The sequence below is a fragment of the Conger conger genome, chromosome 17 (genome assembly GCF_963514075.1).
Source record: "Conger conger chromosome 17, fConCon1.1, whole genome shotgun sequence".
Taxonomy (NCBI): domain Eukaryota; kingdom Metazoa; phylum Chordata; class Actinopteri; order Anguilliformes; family Congridae; genus Conger; species Conger conger.
Window position 1 is genome coordinate 6,346,700 of NC_083776.1, and position 19,821 is coordinate 6,366,520.

The following is a 19,821-nucleotide window of genomic DNA, read 5'->3' on the forward strand; positions in this document are numbered from 1 at the left end:
CTCACCACGTGCGTTTGCAAACCCGGGCAGAACACCCATACAAGACATGACTTCATCTGTCCGTCCATCAAATCATGACACGCATACAAACCATCCTTTAATCCGTCCATCAAAAGGTAGCTACAGAACCAGTTTGTGCTCTTTAGCAATCTACAGAAAAGCAGTCGTCATGTGGATGATCTTCCCTTCAGATCTGCAGGTCGCAGGCCTCACATGCAAATCAAACGTGCCCAGGTGAGCCAAAGAAAGACAATACTCATTTACTGAACAAATAAACGGCCAAAAAGCCCACAGGAGTTTGTGTGTGGGGAACCACAAAAACACCGCTAAAGCCCAGCCTAGTTGAGGTGCATTTGAAGCAGGGCTTGTCCATTTGTCATTTGCGGACATTTAGCACAAAGCACCGCTGGATCAGGCCAACACAAAGCCAGGGCGGGTCCCTGCAGTTCAGCGCGTTTGTACGAGACACTCACGTGGCCGGTTAAAGTGACAGGCATCTCAAAGAGAGAGTTTCAGCTGGAGAAGAAAAGAAAACACGAGTTCATCCTGCTTTCGCAGAGAGCCATCAGTTCAGTCAAACCCAAGGACCTAGGAGGGTGTTTGTTCTGGGGAGTCAACCAGTCCCATCAGTCCCATTGGTCCAGCAGACTTCCCTTTCATGTCCCCCCCCCCCCACACACACACACACACACACACGCAGTGGCATACACATGCATGTTCACACGTGACTGAGCCGTGTGCGGTATTAGACTGCAAGAACATGCCTGTTCATTGTGAGCAATCTTAACAGAAAAAAAAAAAAAAAAAAAAAAAAACACAATTCCAACTGAGGCTTGCTTTTTAAAGTTGTTTTAACACCTAATTATGGCTTCCCTCCCCAGCACGCCACTTTAGCCCTGTGGTGTAGCAGAGTAATGAGTAATCATGCACAGAGAAAGCAATGCCCCCCCCCCCCCCCCCCCCGTCGCCATAATCACCACATGACCTCACCGGTAACAGTGAGCGTAATAACAGTGGATTATCACAGCACATTATTCAAAAACAGGCCGCACCTGTCCCCTCTCTGGTTTGGGTAGGAGCTGATCTGCGGGATACGGAGCGTGTGCGAACGTGCTCAGATCTGTCCTCCGATGACACATAACATCCTGCGGCAGGGCGGGGGGGGACTCACCTCCTCAGAGAGCTGTCCTCCTGCGGCAGGGCGGGGGGGACTCACCTCCTCAGAGTTCTGTCCTCCTGCAGAGGGGCGGGGGGGACTCACCTCCTCAGAGATCTGTCCTCCTGCAGAGGGGCGGGACTCACCTCCTCAGAGATCTGTCCTCCTCAGAGATCTGTCCTCCTGCAGAGGGGCGGGACTCACCTCCTCAGAGATCTGTCCTCCTCAGAGATCTGTCCTCCTGCAGAGGGGGGGACTCACCTCCTCAGAGATCTGTCCTCCTGCAGAGGAGGGGACTCACCTCCTCAGAGATCTGTCCTCCTCAGAGATCTGTCCTCCTGCAGAGGGGGGGACTCACCTCCTCAGAGATCTGTCCTCCTCAGAGATCTATCCTCCTGCGGTGGGGCGGGACTCACCTCCTCAGAGATCTATCCTCCTGCAGAGGGGGGGACTCACCTCCTCAGAGATCTGTCCGCAGTGGGCCGTCTGTCTCTCCAGGTCTCTGCTCAACAGGGTGTTCTGCTTCTCCAGCTGCAGGATCCTCCGAGCAAGGTGAACGCTGTACACACGCACACACACACACACATACACAAAAACACACACACACACACACACGCACACACACACACGCACGCACACACACACACACACACACACACACACACATACACAAAAACACACACGCACACACACACGCACACACACACACACGCACGCACACACACACACACACACACACACATACACAAAAACACACACGCACACACACACGCACACACACACACACGCACGCACACACACACACACACACACACACATACACAAAAACACACACACACACACACACGCACGCACACACGCACACACACACACACATACACAAAAACACACACACACACATGCACACACACACACACACACACACGCATACACAAAAACACACACACACACACACGCACGCACACACACAAACGCACGCACGCACGCACACACACGCACACACACACGCATACACAAAAACACGCACGCGCGCACAAACACACATACGCACGCACACACACGTGGACACACACACACACACAATCACAAAAGCCTTGTCAGGGTTTTGCCAAGCAGTCATGACATCACGGCAAGGCAATAAACGGTTTCTGTAGCAGCTTTAGTTTCTGTCGGTTGGGACCAGACTTGGGTTCAAATAGTATTTGTTTTGGATTCAAATACTCTTCTGTGCTCTATTGATCTTGCCTGGTGCATGAGGTGCAGAGGGGTGGGGTACAGTTTTGGGATCATTTAATTTGTTCCAATACACCAGGCAAGCTTAGTCTTTCAATCCAAACAAATACTATTTGAACCCAGGTCTGGTCGAGACGAAGTCCTACCTTTGCTTTAGACGTCTTTTGGCTGTGGTCGGCACGTTGGCTCCGTAACCGTACGCGAAAAGAACTCTTTCCGCCTCCTCTTCATTCTCCACTGTGTGCACATATATTCAACAAAACGTTACACACATAGGTCAATGAAGAGTGAACAACCATAGTTTACCAATAACCAATCAGGTGAGTGACATCTACAGGGACATGTCATGCAGTCTCTAAACAACTACACGTCACTGTATGTGATGATTATGATTACAGTAGTGCGGTGGTCCTCTCTCCTGGTCCTGGAGAGGAGAGGCAAGTGACCATTAACGGCTTTAACCTTTAACCCAAGAGTTCCATAGTGCACTCTCAACCTTTTACCTTTTCAACCCATCTAAATGGCTGCTAAACTATTGTTTTGAGCCCCTATTAAAACCATACCAAAACCATTTTCTCAACCAAAGCCAAAACCCCATGTGATTTGGGTGGAACCACGTCATATTGGGCTTGGGAACTGAAAGTGTGAATTGATAAAGTGCAGAGTAACAACAAAAGCCAGCCCATTCTGTGGCTCTCCAGGGCCAGGAGTGAGGACCCCAGCACACCCTGCGGCTCTCCAGGACCAGGAGTGAGGACCCCAGCACACCCTGTGGCTCTCCAGGACCAGGAGTGAGGACCCCAGCACACCCTGCGGCTCGCCAGGACCAGGAGTGAGGACCCCAGCACACCCTGCGGCTCTCCAGGACCAGGAGTGAGGACCCCAGCACACCCTGCGGCTCTCCAGGACCAGGAGTGAGGACCACAGCACACCCTGCGGCTCTCCAGGACCAGGAGTGAGGACCCCAGCACACCCTGCGGCTCTCCAGGACCAGGAGTGAGGACCCCAGCACACCCTGCAGGTCTCCAGGACCAGGGGCGAGGACCCCAGCACACCCTGCGGCTCTCCAGGACCAGGAGTGAGGACCCCAGCACACCCTGCGGCTCTCCAGGGCCAGGAGTGAGGACCCCTGAATTAGTGTTCGAAGGGGGCCCATGGGGGCTAAGCATCCCACCCAACCCCCGCAAAAAAAGCGCCGTGCCCCCAGGCAGAGCCTCTGAGTCAGAGCCCTGTCGGGGAGAGGTACAGTTGGGCTGTGAATGAGACGGGACAGCGATAGCATCGGGCCGATGACTAACAGGTTTCCGTGACGCGGGGGGGGCGTACCCTCGGCCGCCTGCACGGTGACGTCGTCCAGCTCCCGCTCCAGCTGCTCGTAGGTCTGGAGACGGGCGTGGCGCTCCGAGCTCTCCGCCTGCAGCGCCGTGATCCTCTTCTCCGAGGACGTCTGGAGGCCGTAGAACTCCTTCGTCAGGACCTGTCGGGCGAAAGCGCCGAGGCGCGAAACTTTAAAAAACGGGCCGACCGTTTCTGCAGCGCGCTCTTTCGCCCGTATCCCTGACTAAAACAAACAAAAATAAATAAATCACACGCAACTTTGCACACGACAATCACCGCCTTCAAACTATAAATACACCTGATTTTGAGGGCCGCGACATTTTTATGTTCCGTCTTGGCTTGACATCCTTGAGGTTTCATAGACAGAATGATGCGAAGGCTTCCCTTTCACACCGGTCCTTACAGGTACATGCATATGCGTTTCAAACAAAGATACCGTTTTCTTTTTACGGAGTCAGACATAGTCGCGTCACTGTCCGCGGGAAAGGATCTCCTCATGGGGTTCACCAAAACAGATTTAAACTCATGAACGCGTCTGCAGACAGGGGATACAGCTGTGATGAACGGGGGGAAAAAATATGAAGACCAGGATCCTCCAAATCTGCACAAAAATGAACATAAGTCTGTATCTTATGTTCATATGCTGAACTGAGATAGGACACGCACACACACACGCATGCACAAGTGCACACACACAATTGCACACACACAAGTGCACACACGCGCACACACAGACATGCACGCATGTGCACACAAGTGCACACACACACACACACACACACACACACACTTGAATTCTTTTGCAGCAAAAATAAAATAGCAGGAACTGAACGAACAACTTGCTTGTTGACTTGATGCTCGTTTTCAGTTTGACTTCACAGGAAATGCCGTTTCCAAAACAAGCGACTTGCCTCCAGCTTTCTCTGGAGCTTCTCGCACTCGATCTGGCACTGGCTGAGGCTCCTGGACGTTTCCTCTTGCACCATCTGAGCGCGCTCCACTTCAAAGCTTCTCAGTTTCACTTGATTGAGCAACTCCGCCACCCTGCTGTCGGTGCCGAGCTGGAGCCGTCTGAACCTGGGAAGACACGGCAGAACCGCTCAGCTCAGCTCACAGTACCATCGCCTCTTACGTACCGGCACCAGAACAAAACAACAATCATTTCAAACAAAGAGTAGAAAAAATGAGCTAAACCGGGAAGGGGGTTAATCTCAGGCAATTTAAAGGCTGTTATGAGCTGAGCTCCTTAATATATTAAATATTCATAATGATTGATAAATGGATTGATCATTTGCTGTATTGTGTACCTTGACTCCGGCCCATTCGGTCAACCCAGCCAAACTACTGCTTAGTGCGGTTTATGGCTAGAAACGTTGTTCTCCCTTAATTCTCGGATTACGTCCTTGTTAATTTTAACCAGCGATGATCAAATCCTAAACTCTAACTTCGACTTTAGCCGTGACGGCATCAAACCTTTTTTTTTTTCCCCCTTTGTTTTCCCGAAATAGAGCCGAGTAGGCGATTCCTTAAACCTGGGAATATCTGAGCTGCAGGGAGCATCTGTCATTCCTGGCTCCCAATCTGGGCCGTATGTGAATGCGAGCAATCTCTCTCCCCGGCATAAAACCCCGGAGCACGCTCAACAACTGCAGCGCGGATCTGCAGGAATGTCTGGCATGTGCGCACAGCCACAGGGCAGCCCTCCTCTCTGACATGGGCAAATAAGGCATTCGGACAGGGATGGAGCAATTTAATACTGCCGCCTCACACTGGATCCTTCTCATTACCCCCCCTGTCCTCTTTGGCCATTTCTCATGGGGCAAGGACACGCCTCTTTCTCCTGGTTCATTACATTTAAACGAAAATTATTCAAACGCAGCATTTATTTAAACGATAATAACAAAGGCCCCAAAGATGATTACACTCAAATGTTCACTGTGGACTCCTTAACTACAGCTGGAATTTCACTCTCGACGTTTGCATACAGGGCGGCCTGTGGCGTAGTGGTTAAGGTACAAGGTCGGTGGTTCGATCCCCGGTGCGGCCACAATAAGATCAGCACAGCCGTTGGGCCCTTGAGCAAGGCCCTTAACCCTGCATTGCTCCAGGGGAGGATTGTCTCCTGCTTAGGCTAATCAACTGTACGTCGCTCTGGATAAGAGCATCAGCCAAATGCCATTAATGTTATGTAATATGAAACCAAAATGAAAGAAAAAATGATTTTGAAAATGTGCTTAAACGTATATGTGGATTGTAAAACGGTTGTTTTGGGACCACCTTTCTGTTGGTTTACCAGAATAACTGACCTAAATTACAGCCCTATGGTACCACTGAAATGTGTATACAAAATATTGATTGAGAACAGAATAATGCTCTTTAATCCAACTTAACATTTTTTCTGTCTTAAAACATTTGAACCTTGAGGGACTTTCAACTTTGATACAGTTGAAAACAACCGGAGACAAACATACTCGACAGACAAAAAAATAATAATATAGAATTTCAGACAGTGACACACACAGGTTGTTGGCACCAGCAGTGTTCAGGGAACACAAAGTTCAGAGCGGGATAATAGAAAGGCTGCAGTAATGACACTCACAGGGAGATGATATACATGCATACCTCAGCCACGCAGACACCTGTGATCTGAGAGCACACCAGCCAACCAAGCTGGGCACATTCCATTAAACGAGCATCATAATGCATTAAAACCTATGCCTGAATTACACACGCACAAAACATTCGCATCGGAGAACAACACAGCAGACTCGTGCTTTACATGTTCCCCTCGCCTGAACCCTGTGTTTATACACGTTCATGGGGTCGCCGGCCTACAAACGGCAGCCACATGCAAAACGAATGCAGCAAAAGCTAACTCGCAATTTCTTTTCCGTTTGCAGCTAACGTAATCTCACCTTGTTCCCAAGACCAAGTTAGCCGGTCGTTAACGAGCGACTACGAACCGGGCATGCTGATACGGCGGCGTTCGGACCATCTTGAGCTAACACACAGTAGTTTGAAATAAGTTTAATGCCAGTGAGTCAGCAGGTTAACACCATCCATATCCGTAAATGTATGTTTATACATACTACTGCTTACACACACACACACACACACACACCCCCGTTCCTCTCCTGATGCACTCCTGATGCACTCCTGATGCACTCCCCCGATTCACCCTTTAATTCTCCTTCCCAGGTTTGCACCGACTGCTCAGTGAAATTTGGAGACTGCAGAGCGTTTCCTGGGCAGCAGGTTGAGCTGCACTGGTGACCATAAGGCAGAGCATCATGGGTAATGAACCACACAATAACAGTGATGCCAACAGCTGTGTTCTCTTAGCCCGTGGAACCGCAGGCTAAAGCATGCAGCCACATGCAGAATAACACGGACACTATTAAAAACATACGAGGGACAGAAATTGCACGATTACTTTATGAGTACGCACAGCGAAATGTGAGAAATTTGTTTAGCTGTGGCAGGGTGTGATGGTTTCCATATTGACTGGCAGCACAGGCTGGGACGGGGGAGGAACTGGAAGGCCCGCCGGAAACAGCTGCTGGCTCTGTGCTGCGACCCGGCCTGGACTTCATCAGCACGACCGCAGGATCACAGAGCGGCAACACGGACCGGCAACACGGACCGGCAACACGCAACACGGAGTGGCAACATGGAGCGGCAACACGCAACAGCAACACGGAGCGGCAACACGCAGCAGCAACACGGAGTGGCAACAAGCAACACGGAGCAGCAACACGGAGCGGCAACATGGAGCGGCAACACAGAGCGGCAACACGGAGCGGCAAAACACGGAGCGGCAACACGCAACACGGAGCGGCAACACGCAACACAGAGCGGCAACACGGAGCAGAACCACGCAACACGGAGCGGCAACACGGAGCGGCAACACGCAACACAGAGCGGCAACACGCAACACAGAGCGGCAACACGCAACACAGAGCGGCAACACGCAACACGGAGCGACAACACGCAACACAGAGCGGCAACACGCAACACGGAGCGGCAACACGGAGCAGCAACACGCAACACGGAGCGGCAACACGGAGCAGCAACACGCAACACGGAGCGGCAACACGCAACACGGAGCGGCAACACGCAACACGGAGCGGCAACACGGAGCGGCAACACGCAGCGGCAACACGGAGCGGCAACACGCAACACGGAGCGGCAACACACAACACAGAGCAGCAACACGCAACACGGAGCGGCAACACGCAACACGGAGCGGCAACACGCAACACGGAGCGGCAACACGCAACACGGAGCGGCAACACGGAGTGGCAACACGCAACACGGAGCGGCAACACGGAGCGGCAACATGCAACACGGAGCAGCAACATGCAACACGGAGTGGCAACACGCAACACAGAGCGGCAACACGGAGCATCAACATGGAGCATCAACACGGAGCGGCAACGTGGAGCATCAACGCAGAGCAACAACAAGGAGCGGCAACATGGAGCAGCAATGCGGAGCAGCGGCACGGAGCAGCAACACGGAGGAGCAACAGGGTATGGCTAACTGTACGACTGTATGATCAGGTGCACTCAGAGTAGGTGACAGTAGGTGAATTAGGTTCACTCATAGTATGTGAGAGTAGGTGAATTAGGTTCACTTAGTGTGTGAGAGTAGGTGAATTAGGTTCACTTATAGCAGGTGAATTAGGTTCACTTACAGTGTGTGAGAGTAGGTGAATTAGGCTCACTTAGTGTGTGAGAGTAGGTGAATTAGGTTCACTTAGTGTGTGAGAGTAGGTGAATTAGGTTCACTTAGTGTGTGAGAGTAGGTGAATTAGGTTCACTTAGTGTGTGAGAGTAGGTGAATTAGGTTCACTTAGTGTGTGAGAGTAGGTGAATTAGGTTCACTTATAGCAGGTGAATTAGGTTCACTTACAGTGTGTGAGAGTAGGTGAATTAGGCTCACTTAGTGTGTGAGAGTAGGTGAATTAGGTTCACTTAGTGTGTGAGAGTAGGTGAATTAGGTTCACTTAGTGTGTGAGAGTAGGTGAATTAGGTTCACTTAGTGTGTGAGAGTAGGTGAATTAGGTTCACTTAGTGTGTGAGAGTAGGTGAATTAGGTTCACTTAGTGTGTGAGAGTAGGTGAATTAGGTTCACTTAGTGTGTGAGAGTAGGTGAATTAGGTTCACTTAGTGTGTGAGAGTAGGTGAATTAGGTTCACTTTCACCTACTCTCACACACTAAGTGAACCTAATTCACCTGCTATAAGTGAACCTAATTCACATACTGTGAGTGAACTTAATTCACATACTGTGAGTGAACTTAATACACATACTGTGAGTGAACTTAATACACATACTGTGAGTGAACTTAATTAAGTGTGTGACAGCAGGTGAATTTGGTTCACTTACAGTGTGTGAGAGTAGGTGAATTAGGTTCACTTACAGTGTGTGAGAGTAGGTGAATTTGGTTCACTCAGCACAAGCTGGTGTTTAATATGCCGGTTATGCTTCAGAGAGTACAGGTCACCACTATCACCTCACCCCTCAGTATATTAGACGGTATGGAGCTTAATACAGACACTGTATCCATGCTCAGATATGTTTTACAATGCATTTCAATTCACTAAAGAGCTAATTCAATTATGTTGCATAATAAAAAATGACATTTGCGAATATTAAAAATTAATATCATAAGTACTACGTTGGAGCTCCATTTAAATGAAGCTACAAGCCTCCACACGTGAAGCAAACCCTTTCTAATATCTCATATCCTAAAAATAAATAAGCAAACCAGTCAATGAATGTGCCCTTCTACGCACAGACGATTGGATGGATAATTAAAATCATAAGCGTGACCAGTGCTTTATGATGATTAAGCACAAGGGAATCTCAGAAATGTGGCATCGCATGAACGAATCCTTGCAGGAATGACACGAGCCACCACCGAACTCTACCGAGCCGTCAAACGTTTTCAAACGCCGTGCGCGAAAACCTTCTCACGGCTGTTTAACCGAAGCTGCCAGAAGAGCTGCTCCGCCGTTTCTGAACACAAAAGCCACGGCGAAGCGTCATGTGACCCGCAGAACTGAATGTAACTGGCGTGGAGTCAGGGCTCAATTACATACACATTAAAACTCATATTTCACGTTTGATAGCGGCAGGCATTTCAACTCGCCCTGGGGAATCCAGCGAACATTCAAAGTTGCGTGTCAACCTTCCCTTAAAAGACAGGCAGTCGCTCAAAATAAGTATACGTGTTCCCATTAACTACATAAATTAACTACACTCACTCGATTTACGTGCGGGAATTGAAAGTTGTCCTTAAGACACTCAGCAGGATGGCTCGCGACCTTGTTTTTTAATAAATCTTCATTTTGAAAAAGTGACTTTAAAAAAAAATGTTGTACACGATATCTCAGCAGTATAGATATGACATACAGTACTGTCCAAAAGTCCTACGCACATGTAAAGAGAAATTCAGTAATGAAAAGAGCCTTTCAAAAATAATGAAATCAACAGTTCTAAATATCAAACAATGTTCTACAAAGACCAGTGAACAGTTAAACTAAATCAAATCGGTATTTGTTTTGATCATCCTGCAGTTTTATAAGAAAATCAGCTGGTAGATTGTTCCTCTGCTGACTTTGGCTGTCTCACTTACTTCTGACTCTCCAGGTAATCCCAGACAGCCTCGATCAAGCCTCTATCTGAAAAGTGGTCTGTTACTTAATATGTTTGCTTTATTTAACAAAATGCAAACCTTTCAATGTAACGTTACATTTTGAGGAAAATTAATGTTTGCAAATATCAAATTCTCTTTTCTACTGACACACTCGTGCAGAACACAAAGAGATAAGAAAATCTAAGACCAAATTATTTAATAAATACATTTTGATTATTTAATATTGCACAGCGCTGTATGTGTCACAGGTGATTAACAGGTTTTTTCCACCACTGTCAGCACTGTACATTTTAATAATCAGGATCGTACACCTACAAAAGATGTGATTCTGCGTACGTTCTCACGCAATGGGACCAATGACTGCCCACAGAACAATTCAGTTCTTCAAAATGACACATACTTTCCCCGATATGAAACCACCCAGACACGTTCACTCCCACAGAGAGTGACATGGCGGTGTAGTTTGCGTTAATATGCTGCAAGTTACTCAACAAAATCCGGTTTTACTAGTGCTCTCGTGTTGTGACAACTGAAAAATGAGTAAAATCATTTTCACTCACGCCAGGACTGACGTTCTCAGTACTCTATGAACTCCCTTTGTGTAAATACACACAGAATACCACCAAGAAATATGATATAATCAGAACAATCATAAATATACATTTGAAATTAAAGTTAGTAATAAAAATTATTTGCATGCGAGACTTTAGATTGAGATCAAATAACACTGTAGCACTACATGTATAAAGGTTGTGTCAGTAGATTACATCTGGATAATCCTAAAAAAGCAACACAGCAGCTACAGTGATCCACTGTGCCCTACAGTGATTCACTGGGCCCTACGATGATCTACTGGGCCCTACAGTGATTCACTGTGTCCACAGTAATTTCTTCAATCAGATTTGGAATAATCACCCACACCTCCACCTGCACTGTACCAATACCACCACCTGTACTGTACCAATACCACCACCTGCACTGTACCAATACAACCACCTGTACTGTACCAATACCACCACCACCACCTCCACCTGTACCAATACCTCCACCTGTACTGTACCAATACCTCCACCTGTACTGCACCAATACCACCACCTGTACTGTACCAATACCTCCACCTGTACTGTACCAATACCACCACCTGTACTGTACCAATACCACCACCTCCACCTGTACTGTACCAATACCTCCACCTGTACTGTACCAATACCACCACCTCCACCTTTACCAATACCTCCACCTGTACTGTACCAATACCACCACCTCCATCTGTACCAATACCTCCACCTGTACTGTACCAGGGCCACTGCACCTGGAGAGAGGGCTGGGTGGTGTTGGGGATAACTGCACAGAGCAGAGTTCACTCACAGATATGTAATCACACGATGTGATGACAGCAGAAACCCAGTCTGCATGCAGGAGGATCTATTTTTCACTTTTTAAAGTTACATGAACAGATGCGTACAACTGATTTGGCTACAGTGCTCAGTCTTTTTCCTCCGTGACATAAGTATTAAATGTTTATTAAACGCTAGAATAAATGTTGCATGCAAAATGTTAGTATGTCACACTATGCAAACCATGAGGGCACTTGGGAGTGTTTCAGCAACAACAGGAGACACGTTTTGATGAAGGTCTCACAAACTGCAGCACAAGTTGCCGGTCTCTCTGTCAGTCATGTGTCATATCGTGCAGGTTTTCCGATCAGCCGCTGTCCAAAATGTAATCCGTTAACCCCACCCAGTAAAAGCGTTTTTCTTTAAAAAAAACAAAAAAAACTAATGGCAGACTGTACAATTTGTGTTTTTCTTTTTACCTGCAGCAGGCGAGAATGTGAGCCACTGTGATTTAAGTACTACGACTCCATTTCATGTCACATATTAACGCAGAAACACATCCGTGTGTGAATGCTTAGCATCACGAAGCACTCGCTGGTTCACACATATGCCACTGTCACCGACCTGTGAATTCCCGTCTCAAATGCAAGCGCCACTCTTTCCGTGTCCAAATGAGATTTCACGTTTGTAAGTGGATCATCAAAAATGGACTGAAGCCCTAAATTCAAACAATTTATTTCACTGTAGTCTCAAGAGGTCAAGCTTAAGATGTTCACAGCTTTATGACGTATGTTCACACAGATGGATCTGTCTGAACATATAACATTGGCAAGTAGGAATGTCTGTGTATGTATATATATATATATGTGTAGACCTATTAGCTGAAATGTTCACACACACATAGCTGTATGAATATGTGACAGGTGTTTGCAGTGTAAAAGCATCTCACACAGAAAAGGCAGCAGTACCCAATTCTGCTGTGAAAGAGCACCACCTTCAGGCCACTACATGCATTGCATCAACAGCTACACTCCAGTTCATGCCTCACAGAGCAAACCTGCAGTGCCACCCCTGACCTCCAGGGGGTACTAAGCTAACTTCTATTCGGGCCACGGGTGTTGTTTAACTTAAAAATAAAAACACACGCACATGCGTGCACACACAGGCATATACACACACATTCAGGTGCACGCACACACACACAGGCGCAGACACACACAGGCACACGCGCACACACACACACCCTCTTATTTGCAGGCCTGTGGGTATAACCACAGAAACTCCATCATGGACAGCACTAGTGGAGGCTAGTAAAGACTGTGCGGTTATTCTTTTTAAATCTCTCAGGCTGCAGGTGCAGCAGGTGAATGTGAAGTGGGAAACTCGCGCGGACTCACTGATCGAGCAGCTGGTCGTACTTCTCCGTGGCCTCCCTCTCAGCTGTGGTGGCTCTGTCCTTCTCCACAAAGGCGTTGTCCTTCGCTTCCCGCAGGTTTCTGCTCATAATCACACACATTAAATACGATTCAGCTCCTTACTCTACATTACCTTTCCACTTCATTCATCTGTTGCGTGAACATCCTCAGCTGGTGCAAAACCCTAGTGCGCCCCTAGTGGACAATTACTACGACTGCCCACTGAGTTTGATTTGATTCGGTTCATTACATTATATTCAATGTTGACAACTTTGCACAAACCTTGTTCAGTAAGCTATACACTAATTTGGAAGCAACTCTTTTATGTCAATTTTTTAAATGCTAAAGATTCTTCATTTTTTTTAAATAAAATAGTGGGTAAAAATGTTTGACTTTGGGCCAATAATTAAACTTCTTAAGCCTTCATTACATTACATTACATTACATTACATTATTGGCATTTGGCAGACGCTCTTATCCAGAGCGACATTCTTACCTGTTTTCCCGTTCGTACATCTCTTTCGACGTTCTCTGAAGACTCTCGATTTCGTGACCCGTTTTCATGCGAATCTGCTCCAGTTCATCCCGCAGTTTATTTTCATATTCAGTCTTATAATGATCTCTGGTTAAAAAAAGAGAAAGTGTGCTGTCTATACAATCCATGCATTCATACAGACATATATACAATTACATTATTATGAATGACATTTATCGATCTGTTCAAAGTGATGCCTACATATAAGATGCATTCGCGAGAGCAGCCCATCGAGAGACAGATGGTGAAGCTGTGTTTTTCATGCCCGATGGTGAACGATACCGTAAAATCTCATATCTTGTGGGTGTAAAAAAATATCAGTGTGAAAATACAGTATTGCAATTTAATACCTTGTTTGGAATATGTACTTCAAGACGTGTTTCTGCGGTTATGAAGAAATGACTAAACTGAGGAAAAAGTGACCCTTTCCCTGACCATGAGTGGCTTTAGCCTCTCCTCCCCTCCTCCTCACACTGCCCCCTCTTCTCCATCCCCCCCTCTCTCCTCCACCCCCCCCCCTCTCCTCCACCCCCCCTCTCTCCTCCTCCACCCCCCCCTCCTCCTCCATCCCCCCTCTCTCCTCCTCCACCGCCCCTCTCTCCTCCACCCCCCCTCTCTCCTCCACACCCCCTCTCTCCTCCACACCCCTCTCTCTCTCTCTCCTCCACACCCCTCTCTCTCTCTCCTCCACCCCCCCTCCCTCTCTCTCCCCCACCCCCCCTCCCTCTCTCTCCCTCCTCCACCCCCCTCTCCTCCACACCCCTCTCTCTCTCCTCCACCCCCCTCTCTCTTCTCCACCCCCCTCTCTCTCTTCTCCACCCCTCCCCCTCTCTCTCCTCCCCTCCCTCTCTCTCCTCCACCCCTCTCTCTCCTCCACCCCTCTCTCTCCTCCTCTGCGCCCCCCAGCGTACCTGGAGGCCACGTATTTGTCGTAGGCGTCCTCCCGGGCCCTCTTGCTGTCCTCCAGCTGAGCCTGCAGGCGCTCCAGCCGGTCCTCCTCATGGGCACAGCGCACGCTCAGCTCCATGTTCTGCCTGCTCAGGTACTCCTTATCCTTCTGCAGCAGGGTCACTGACTGCTGCAGCGTGCACACCTGAGGGGGGGGAGGGGGAGAGGGGAGAGAGGAGAGAGGAGAGAGGAGAGAGAGGTAGAGAGAGAGGGAGAGGGATAGGGGGGGAGAGAGAGAGAGAGAGAGGGAGAGAAAGGGATAGAGGGGGAGAGAGAGAGAGGGGGAGAGAGGGGGAGGGGGAGGGAGAGAGGGAGAGGGAGAGGGAGAAAGAGGGAACAAGGGGGAGGGGGAGAAGGAGGGAAGGAAAGGAAGAGAGGGAGAGAAAGTGAGTGAGAGGGAGGAGGGGAGAGCAGTGGTTAGCCATTGGCTCATTATATGCTCTTACTCTGCATAAAAAGTGTAAAATAAGTTAAGAGCGTGCTGTAAGGTTTGCAGGAAGTACACTGTGGGTGAAGAGGATGAGCTGAGTTTACCTCTTTGTTCAGGTCATTTCTCTCCTTGGTCTGAGCGCTGTGTTCGACATCCAGAACCTCCAGTCTCCTCCTCAGGTCCCCCGCTTCCTGCTCAAAGGCGTCTCGCTCCCTTCAGCAAGGAGGAGACAACGGCACAATTAAAACCACCACAATCCCACAATGCCGTGCGACTCACAAACCACTTCTACAGAGACAAAGCAGATAATAAAAAAATAAATAAAAAGTGAATTGGCTTCTTTCAGAATACTAAAAATAACCTGCCCACTCAAGTGTTCTGTGCAAAATCAGGGCTGCAGAAAAGCCGTTTTTCTGCTGTCTACAGAAGGAGACTGCCCAACGTATCGTCCTACAGGAGGAGCTATCCCATGGTGCCGCGCAGACAGGCGGTCTCTCACCGTTTGACTTTGCCGTAGTTCTCCCTCTTGTAGTCCCCCTCCTGGATGAGCTGCTTGGTGTCGGCCAGCTCCAGGGTGAGACGCTGGCTCCGGATCTCCAGCTCAGAGCGCAGCCTCCGCTCCTCCTCATAGCTCTGCAGACCGGACACAACCAAAACTCTACACGACTATAACCAACACTGAGCTGCCAAAACTCTCCATACAGCCGCCCTCGAACGGCACCAGAATAACAGCTATTTATTCATTTAGTCATCTCTTGACTGGAAATTCTGATTCATTTTTTTCAAGTATTATGGCTCATCGTGATAAATATAACGTTGTGGCTTTAAGGGGTATTATGTCGCACATTTAAAAATACTGTTTCATGTGGTGTGTGTGCATTTGTACGTATACATATATATACACACCACAGACCTGGGTGAAGTATGTCATCGTTTTGGATTCAAATACTTTTCTACACACACACTCACGCACACACACATGACCCTGACACACTCACTCACTCACTCACTCACTCACTCTCTCACACACACACACACACACACACACACACACACACACTCACACACTCACACACTCACACACTCACACACTCTCTCTCTCACGCACACATACACCAGTATTTGAGTGACAGTTGGAAATGTGATTATTATAGCCTGGGTGCTTGGCTCTCGTGCGTACCTCCATCAGGGACTTCATCTGTCTCCTGTGGTTGTCCAGGTCTTCTGACAGAACACTCTTCTTCTTCTGAAGCTCGGTCACTTGTGTTCTCAGGGGGGTCACCACCTCATAGAACCTCACCTAAACCCCACAATTATTATTATTATTATTATTATTGATGAGGGATGGCACCATATTCGTCCTTCTGTGTTTCAAGCCCCATCCTATAATTTAGAATAATTTGTTATTTATCTGAAACGTTTATCCAAAGTGACTTACAGTTGATTAGACTAAGCAGGGGACAATCCCCCCTGGAGCAATGTGTGGTTAAGAGCCTTGCTCAAGGGCCCAACAGCTGTGTGAATCTTATCATGGCTACACTGCGACTTGAACCATCAAGTCATGCACCTTAGCCACTCGGCTACAGGCTGCCCCTACTCCTGACAGTGAAATCATTCACTGTCTATGTAAAAAATTATTTTATTATGACAATTATTTTTTTAATACTCATGTTACATTCCTATTTTCTTTTTTTAAACAAATGTGCGATTAATCAAACACAGGAGTACTCACGGACACATATTCTGGGATGGAGAGTCTCTCCTCGGGGAGGTCTTTGAGCTCACAGTACTTCTCCTCGGTCAGCTCCAGGTCTCTGAGGCTACGTCGCACATCTCCCGCTTTCTCGCTCAGCTGCCTGTTCGTCTCCTCCAGCTGTTTCTGTCGCTGCAAAATGCCCTCCATTTCCTGTTTCCTGAACGCCTGCTGCTTCCTGTTTCACAAAGGTAAATCTGTTAAAGAATTGAATATATCAGCACCCTGTTTGAGAAACATTGAGGTTCATTCTGTGCCACGGCATTCCCAATATTCCTCCTCTGTCCCTCTCTGGGCTCCCACTCTTTTCAACACAGTATTTTCCAGGATTTTCTTTTTTTAAACAACACCTGTAATATGTAGAGGGGGGGTCACAAGGACACCTGTTGTTTTGGCTTATAATGTTACACAAAAAATGACCAGGACAAATAATGGTTTCCAAGGACATTCACAGCAATTTTCTCATTTTCCCTGACTGGAAAAATCCAGAAAATATTCCAGGTTTTCCAGGAGACGTGGGAACCCTGCCTCGGACTGCTAGAGAAAATTTCCATGAATGTTCACAACAAATCATAATTACGATAATGTCAAGTTTTGTAAAAATACAAACCCAAGGGATGATTTATTAAAAACATATCAGTGGTCTCAGTTGAGTCTTTAGGTGCAGAGTCCCCAGATTAAAAGGATCAGTTTTATTTAGCTCCTTGCACCAGACCATGAGCATACAGGTTCACACTCACCTGCTGTCTTCCTGCTGCAGTTTGAGCTGGCTGTCCAGGCGCAAGGCCAGGAGCTGCTTCTGATGAAGAGTGTCATTGAGCCGCTCCTCCAGTTCTTCAATCTACCAGAAACAAGGACATTTCATCATCATCATCATCACCACCACCATCATCACCACCACCATCATCATCACCACCACCACAACAACAACACCATCATCACCACCATCATCATCACCACCACCACAACAACACCACCATCATCATCATCACCACCACAACAACACCACCATCATCATCATCACCACCATCATCACCATAAGTCATAAGGCTGGATGAAACACAAGATATTGCTATTTTGTAAGTTAATGTTATGTGTTTTACTGCTGGGAACTCAATGCCAATGTCAGGTAAAATTAATATTTACATTACATTATTGGCATTTGGCAGACGCTCTTATCCAGAGCGATGTACAGTTGAGTAGACTAAGCAGGAGACAATCCTCCCCTGGAACAATGCAGGGTTAGGGGCCTTGCTCAAGGGCCCAACGGCTGTGTGATTTTATTGTGACTACACTGGGATTAGAACCACTGACCTTGTGTGTCCCAGTCATTTACCTTAACCACTACGCTACAGGCCGCCCTGAATATGAATGCAAGTGGCAGACATAGCCGGTCTACATACAGTCTAGCACCATATGGACAGTCGGAATAGGACACCACTCTTTTACAAGAAAACCTCCAGGCCCAGGCACAGTTCCAGAATATCCTTAACAATGCTCGAGTGGGTTCAGACCTTGTGGGAATACAGTGGGAATAGATACAAAGCTCCTTGCCTTGGTCAGATGGTCCACCTTGAGATTGTCAATGATGAGATTTTTCTGCGACAGCTCAATTTTCAGCAGCTGGAGATTGTGGAGCAGTTCCTTTCTCTCGATCAACTGTCGTGTGATTTTCTGCGCCCCATCTCTCTCGTCTGAAGAGGAAATGTCTTCGGTGGGAACTGTGGTTTCTAAACTGAAGTCCTCGGACTCCAGAGAGCTGGAAATATTCACTTTTGCATCTTTGTCTCGTTTTTTAGGAGGCATGTTCACGAAGCTTTATTGCCTGTTTAAAGAGACGGGAAGGAGTAAAAACCGATCACTGTCACCATTATAACGCGTGCCAAGCATTTATCTAGTTAGCTATCTACGTTCATAAAAGTAAATCAAACGTTCAAAACAATCAGACACTTCCAACGACAGCGTCCACAATTAGCAGTTAACTTAACCTCGAAACCTGCAAGATAGCTAGCTAACATTAGCCAGCTAGCTATTATAATAACACCTATACATCACTGGCTGTAACTAGCCACTTTATTGAAAATCCTTCCGAATGAAGAATGCAACAGCTTTACTTGTCAGTCGTGTGTAATTTCAAAGATCATCATTCATGATTCAATTCAGTATTCAGTCCATAGAATGACAATGTTGACAGATCTTGAACCTTTTGCAACCTAGCCAACACTCGCTAGCTTGCTATGCAAGTTATCTGTATAGGCTAGGCAAAGTTGGGTATGCTTAACTTACCAGTTTGATGAAGGGAAAAGCTACATCAACACATTTGCCTAAACTAGCTTTTACGTCTTACAGTTTTAAAAATGACTTGTTTCAAAAATCATATGTGCAGAAACATAACCGGCTAGCTAACGAGTCATAGCAGACGGCTTGTTGTCATCTTCCTTCCATGGTCCCGCTCTAGTTTTTAGGAAGCCGCCAACCAAAACAAACGGGCAAACTCAACGGATGCTTTGAGTAATTTACTGCGTAGATTCTCTTTCGTTTTGGACGCATCTCCTCAAATTTTGCGTAGATCCACCGAGTTGTACATGAACTGGATTTACTGAAATGTATTGTTCTGTGGTAACTTACCTAAGGCTGTTTTGAATACTTTAGTTAGGTATTAGTGGATCTGCGCAGATTCGACGCAGCTAGCTCCAGGAGTCGAGGGCTAGTCTCAACACAACATGGGACACTGCAGTATATTTCTTCCTAACACGTCAATCTGAGGGATTAAATGTTTTTTTATTTCTTATTTTAGATAAATATCTATCAGCAAATATCCACAAGCGTAAATCAGCATGCACCGATCCCGCATAGACTCCAGGGGCGCTAACAAAAAATACTTCAAACTCTTTAGTTCTGTGCCTTTCTTGGACTTTGGTAAATGTCGTTGATTAGATGGCCACCTATAGTTCTGCGCAGAGTTAGAAAAACGCAGTTGATCCAATGTTTACAATTTTAACATCTGCACAAA

The 19,821-nt window shown here is 47.3% G+C and overlaps 1 protein-coding gene across 2 annotated transcripts in view; it reads right to left on the reverse strand.

Moving 5' to 3' along the window:
- Positions 1-19,335, reverse strand: part of pibf1 (progesterone immunomodulatory binding factor 1) — a 33,158-nt gene extending 13,823 nt beyond the window's left edge. Inside the window, exons 1-14 of one of the 2 annotated variants that reach the window (XM_061227231.1) lie at positions 19,095-19,335; positions 18,363-18,633; positions 17,549-17,649; positions 16,788-16,986; positions 16,236-16,355; positions 15,555-15,688; positions 15,160-15,268; positions 14,589-14,770; positions 13,639-13,764; positions 13,125-13,223; positions 4,639-4,804; positions 3,716-3,866; positions 2,536-2,626; positions 1,613-1,715 (exon numbers count right to left, since the gene is read on the reverse strand). In XM_061227231.1, coding sequence (XP_061083215.1) covers positions 1,613-1,715; positions 2,536-2,626; positions 3,716-3,866; positions 4,639-4,804; positions 13,125-13,223; positions 13,639-13,764; positions 14,589-14,770; positions 15,160-15,268; positions 15,555-15,688; positions 16,236-16,355; positions 16,788-16,986; positions 17,549-17,649; positions 18,363-18,614 — 1,833 coding nt within the window. In that variant the 5' untranslated portion in view covers positions 18,615-18,633; positions 19,095-19,335. Of the gene's footprint in view, positions 1-1,612; positions 1,716-2,535; positions 2,627-3,715; positions 3,867-4,638; positions 4,805-13,124; positions 13,224-13,638; positions 13,765-14,588; positions 14,771-15,159; positions 15,269-15,554; positions 15,689-16,235; positions 16,356-16,787; positions 17,006-17,548; positions 17,652-18,362; positions 18,634-19,094 lie in introns of those variants that run through there. The other variant, XM_061227232.1, reaches the window with a different exon arrangement.
- Positions 19,336-19,821: the final 486 nt, after the last annotated feature.